This window comes from Branchiostoma lanceolatum, chromosome 3, assembly GCF_035083965.1.
Source record: "Branchiostoma lanceolatum isolate klBraLanc5 chromosome 3, klBraLanc5.hap2, whole genome shotgun sequence".
Taxonomy (NCBI): Eukaryota; Metazoa; Chordata; class Leptocardii; order Amphioxiformes; family Branchiostomatidae; genus Branchiostoma; species Branchiostoma lanceolatum.
Window position 1 is genome coordinate 28,529,637 of NC_089724.1, and position 5,224 is coordinate 28,534,860.

General features: G+C 40.2%; 1 protein-coding gene across 2 annotated transcripts; it reads left to right on the forward strand.

The window, feature by feature from the left end:
- The first annotated feature begins 349 nt into the window (after positions 1 to 349).
- Positions 350 to 2,979, forward strand: LOC136431300 (alpha-N-acetylgalactosamine-specific lectin-like). Of its 2 annotated transcripts, XM_066422628.1 has the most exons (3): positions 350 to 630; positions 1,005 to 1,406; positions 1,556 to 2,979. In XM_066422628.1, coding segments are annotated over exons 1-3 (555 nt in total). In that variant the 5' UTR covers positions 350 to 479; the 3' UTR covers positions 1,558 to 2,979. The 2 variants fall into 2 exon arrangements, with proteins under 2 accessions (XP_066278725.1, XP_066278724.1); XM_066422627.1 differs by lacking the exon at positions 1,556 to 2,979 and having other exon boundaries at positions 1,005 to 1,514.
- The last annotated feature ends 2,245 nt before the right edge of the window (positions 2,980 to 5,224 follow it).

Below are 5,224 nucleotides of genomic sequence, written 5' to 3' on the forward strand. Positions count from 1 at the left end.
CTTCCAGTTTATAAATGTTCGCACCATTCAACTTCCGCTGCAAAGCCGACATGTTCATTGTTTTCTCAAATTAATCAATCACTACTACTTCTGCAAACCGAGGGAGCTCATTTTACCACCATAAACCTGGGACAAATATATCTTTAACAGACCGCACGTATCCGGGTGGAGAAAGCGGCCGCCGCGCCCTCTAGTGGCTTCATCCGCTCTCACCGCAGCTGCATGGCCGCCGGGATTGCGGTGCTGCTCGCTGTGGGACTCGCCCCTCTGACGTTCATCAATATAGAGGTAAACAATCTTGTATTACAAATGCAGTTTTAAGATTATTCTTTTCTGAAACTGTCCTTTGACTGAGACTGCGAATGTCGAATTTTTGCTGTTTCAGTCATTTCTTTCTCGTTTGATACTCTGACGTACCTCTTTAGGAAATATCCCTACTGTCCACCACTGTTGACGCCTTGCAGCGCGACCAAGACGACATGTCCACCGGTTTTGACGCCTTAAAGCGTGGCCAAGACGACATGCGCCAACTGTCCACCACTCTTGACGCCTTGAAGCGCGATCTGGACAAGGAGCGAAGCCGAACCGCCGCCTTGGAGCAGCGTCTTAACGAGATGAATGAGAAGCCACGTAAGTTAGTTTTCAGTTATTATTGTACTATTTGTGATGTCATATTGGAATAAAATTATAATCATTTGCATAAAAACAGCTACCACGTGTTATTGTGACATTTATAACCATACTATCTCCTTCATCATACATTCATATATATACCTATACATATACATATACACATACATATATAGATATACATATAAATATAAATATTCATATACATAGACATATGTCTGTTTTCATGTCTTATCATGTTACTGATACATACCACATGTACCAACTATACATCATAAGGGGAGATCTAGTCTTCTGAGGAAGTCAACGTAATAATCTGTGTTCGTTTTTCACATTACCCATACCCTATTCCTTTTTGGCGTGTTGTTTTCCAGCATCTTGTCCTGAGGGTTACACAATATCGCGTGGAATCTGCTACAAGGCCTTCGACACCAAGAAGACCTTCAGCGGAGCGGCCGCGGCCTGTCGTGAAGACGGCGGTACCCTCGCCATGCCCCGAAACTCCGAGACCAACGTCTTCCTGGCCTCCTTGTACAAGTCTGTGCACTTCAACGCGAACTTCTGGTTCGGCCTACACGATCAGCGCACAGAGGGAAGCTTTGATTGGGTGGATGGTTTTGCACTTGGGAAGTACAACTCCTGGGCTCCAGGACAACCGAACAACTTAGATGGCAACCAAGATTGCGTTCGTTACTCCACATTCTCATCCCGGAAACCCAATTGGGACGACGCGGCATGCAACTGGTCATTTTACTTCATATGCCAGGCTGTTCCATGTACTTCTTATAACCATGCCATTTCTGAAACCCATTCATCTAGTATAGACATCACAGCTTAAATATACATCTGAATAAGCACCTCTGATAACCAGTGCGAAAAACTAGACAAACGGCATTCCACATCTCATCTCTGCTAATTTTTCCAGGACGTCCATAGACGACAAGCGGAACTCTCGCCACCGCTGTACAACGGCTCTCCGACCATCTGCAGTGGAACTAACCAGAAAGACGTCAAAACTGGAATTATAGCAGTGGGCCAAATCCGCATTTTTTCTCTCAAATGATCTTAGGAGTTTGATCTTCATAAATAGTGAAGGCGCACCAAAGCAATACTTTACAATGGTAGTCACGCCTCAGTTTTAGTGTAGAAATAATTTACAGATGTTTTTGCAGGTTTCAGTTATTGTTTTCGGGACGGCAGAAATCAGAAAGGCAGAAAAAAGCCTATTCTTCGTAAGACTGTAGATCCGGCGGTGCCAGCCTGCATTCAAACTCTCTGTTTAACTCAAGACGCTAATGACAGAGCTTCTGTCATGTTTGGTTCAGGTGGATAAGTTTGAGGGTTGTCTAAATTTGAAAGGAAACTTAATGTTTGTCTATTTGCAGGGTGAGAACATCTTAAATTGTCTCTTTGAAGTCCAAAATGGCTGTATCAGCTGGTGTTTCTGTCCTAATACCAGAGTTTCAGATTGTTTAGTTATTTTCTGATGTATACCAATTTTAAGATTGGATAATGATTTTCTGATTGTACCTTAGTTTTCAGATTGTATAGTCGTTTTTTAATTGCATACCAGTTTTCAGATTGTATAGTAGTTTGGTTTAGGTGGATAACTTTGATGGCTGTCAAAACTTGAATGGGAATGAATATAAGTTTTGATTTAGATTGTATACTAGTTTTCGGATTGTATACCAGTTTTCAGACTGTATACTAGTTTTCTGATTGTATACCAGTTTTCAGACTGTATACCAGATTTCTGGTTGTATTGTTGTTTTTAGATTGAATACCAGTTTTTAGATTGCATACCTTTTTTTAGATTGTATACCAGTTTTCAGATTGTTTGACAGTTTTCAGATTGTAAGCCAGTTTTCTGGTTGTATACTAGTTTTCAAATTGAATGCCAATTGTCAGATTATATACCAGTTTTCGGGGTTCTTTCTGTATAACTTTTTAGACGTATAGAATTGAAGAACATTCTAGAAAGATTTGCCTGTTTCAAACGAATTATCTGTTTCTACAGCGTTTCCTATAGGTTGTGTAACAGACAGGATGACACAATAAAAGCGCTTCACAAAACTCACTTCTTTGATTTTTGGAACGAGCAAACTGAGTGGGTGAGTGAGGAAAATAAAACAAGGCATATTATGGAGAGTGATTGATATTTACATGCTTATCACCCCCTGCAAATTTGATCATACACCATACCGTTTGGAAGTTATGATGGGGGGGGGGTGAGTCCAGTCTAGATAGGGTTAAAGATCATTTGGTGGTACAGGACTAGTATATTTGTAGAGTGTGCTGATATATGTTATAACTGGTCATGAAAAAAATATGAGTATGTTGATATTATATGGGCCACAAAGGTGTTGTAAGTTGAAAGTGATGATGAAATGGTACAGTCAATATATATGAATAGAATAAATCTTTATTCCATATCATACACATTTTGAAAGACATAGTACATGTAACTTTTCCGCACCTAGCAGTGGTGCAGTTTTGGTGCAGTGTACTCTCCAAGCAGAAGAGTGGGTCTGGCTGGTTTTCGACGTGTTTTTAGGTGTTTTTGTCAGGCTTTCTATTTTGTCCCCTTTTAGTTATGTCGCTGGGCACGGGAGTCTCCTGAGTCATGAGGCAGACTGAATGCAGTGACTAAATGATGCTGGCTCTGCTCACTTCGTCTTGTAATTATCTTCGCCGAGTACTATAGTACTCGGGGTAGATTATGTTTTCGGTTGAGCCAGCTGTTTGGTGGATCTGTATGTATGTCAAGAGCATAACTCAAGAAACCTTTGATGAATCTTTATGATTTTTGGTAGGTGTGTAGTGGTTGTGCAAAGGAAGGTCAAGTTTACAAATGGTTTACCTTGCGTTTTTGAACAGTACTGCAGCGGACTTTTAATTTTTGTGCGTTTGTATGTAGGCGAAAAAAGTGACGGAAACGTTGATGGATCTTTATGATTTTGTGCAGGTGTGTAGATGTTGTGGAAACAGAGATAAGTTCAAAAATGGTTCTCCTGGCATTTTCCGTCGGTACTGCAGCGGGCGTTGTGTGGATGTGTAATTCTTGTGGACAACATAACTCAAGAAGCTGTTGATGGATCTGTATGATATTTAGTCGATGGGTAGGGTTTACGGAAAGGAAGGTCAAGTTCGATAATGGGCCTTCTAGCGAGTACCTAGCAGCGGAGCTTCAAAATTTAGTGGCATATTTTCTGAAAGTGCTATGGTCATGATATTTGTGTGGTAGATAGTCCATACCACAAGAAGTAAGTTCTGTAAGTTTGGGCCCCCTAGCGGCTTGTTTAGAACTACAGTGGGTGTTTTCGTTTTGACATTCGGACACGTATTACTTGAGAAGGGGTGAAGAGATTGTCGTGAAGTTTTGTATGTGGAGAGCTCAGATGGTGCTTTACACAATCGATGTCTAATTATAGAAAACAGGAGCTAATTTGCATAATTAGTAAGGATAATTGTAAATCCATTACACTCCATAATGGGGCGTGTGACAGTGTTCCCATAACAGGCCAGCAGAAGGCCTTGCCTAGAAGTGTAAATAAACAGATGGTGTACATAAATAAACAAATTGGGCAGTCTCACTACAATTCAAACAGATGTGTGGGTCCGGTTTTTTTTAAAGTGTCCAGTTTCTGCATTTTTGTCAAACACACGGTTGGAGACATAACGGAAAGGGAACCAAATAGAAAGCCTTACAAAACACTTAAAAACATGTGAATAACCAGCCGGACCAACTTCTCTGCTCAGAGAGTACACTGCTAGGTATTACCTAGCACCGTATGGAAAAGTAACAAGTACTATGTCTTGCAAAATGTGTATGATATGGAACTAGAGTTCCACGACCTCATACCTTCGCCGACTGATGTTAGCCTTTTCGAGTGAATGCTTATCACTCAGTATGTAAATAAGGTCCTCGATTGCATGAATTTCAAGTGATCCTTTTCTCTACACAAAACACAGCATTAAAGTAAAATCTTAGAAAAGAGGGCCATTGTAGCATTTCCTCATATATTATGTAAATGAGGCCATCATGATTTATGTCTGATAACGTCCATACCTATACCTACACGAGTTCTCCCAAGAGTTATAAAAATAATCACTGTAAGAATATTTTTGCTTAATTGGTATCATAACTTTTATCTTTACTACAGAAAATAAGGCAATTTGTTGGCAATGTATTTGCTTCAATTATGCCCATATTTTCATAGTCGACATATCAATCAGTTTTTATCAAACCTATACCTTCCAACAGGGAGAGCGTTAGATCGTAAGCCCGTGTGACCTCCCTGACCCCAAAACAGAGCCCTGCACCAGGCAAGTAAAGTATCACATGTGTCCTCCAGGGACGTCTCACAGGGAGCCTGCTCCGGTAAACTAGGTCACCTGTCAGTGCAATTTAACCTGAATAGATAGACTTAAAAATAGCAAATTGAAAGGGAATTGTAGACATTTCCTTATAAATTATGTTAATGAGGCCTTGTCATGCATGATTTTTGTCTGATATTGTTCATCTTCCTAATGATACAAGAATGAAAGTCCAATCATTTACTATTGTGGTATTTTCAATTAGTATTTTCTCATT

Coding starts and splice junctions, on each gene's coding strand:
- LOC136431300 (XM_066422627.1), top strand. CDS start 480: ATGTCCACCGGTTTTGACGCCTTAAAGCGTGGCCAAGACGACATGCGC. Junction 631..1,004: donor CGAGATGAATGAGAAGCCAC/GTAAGTTAGTTT, acceptor GTTGTTTTCCAG/CATCTTGTCCTGAGGGTTAC.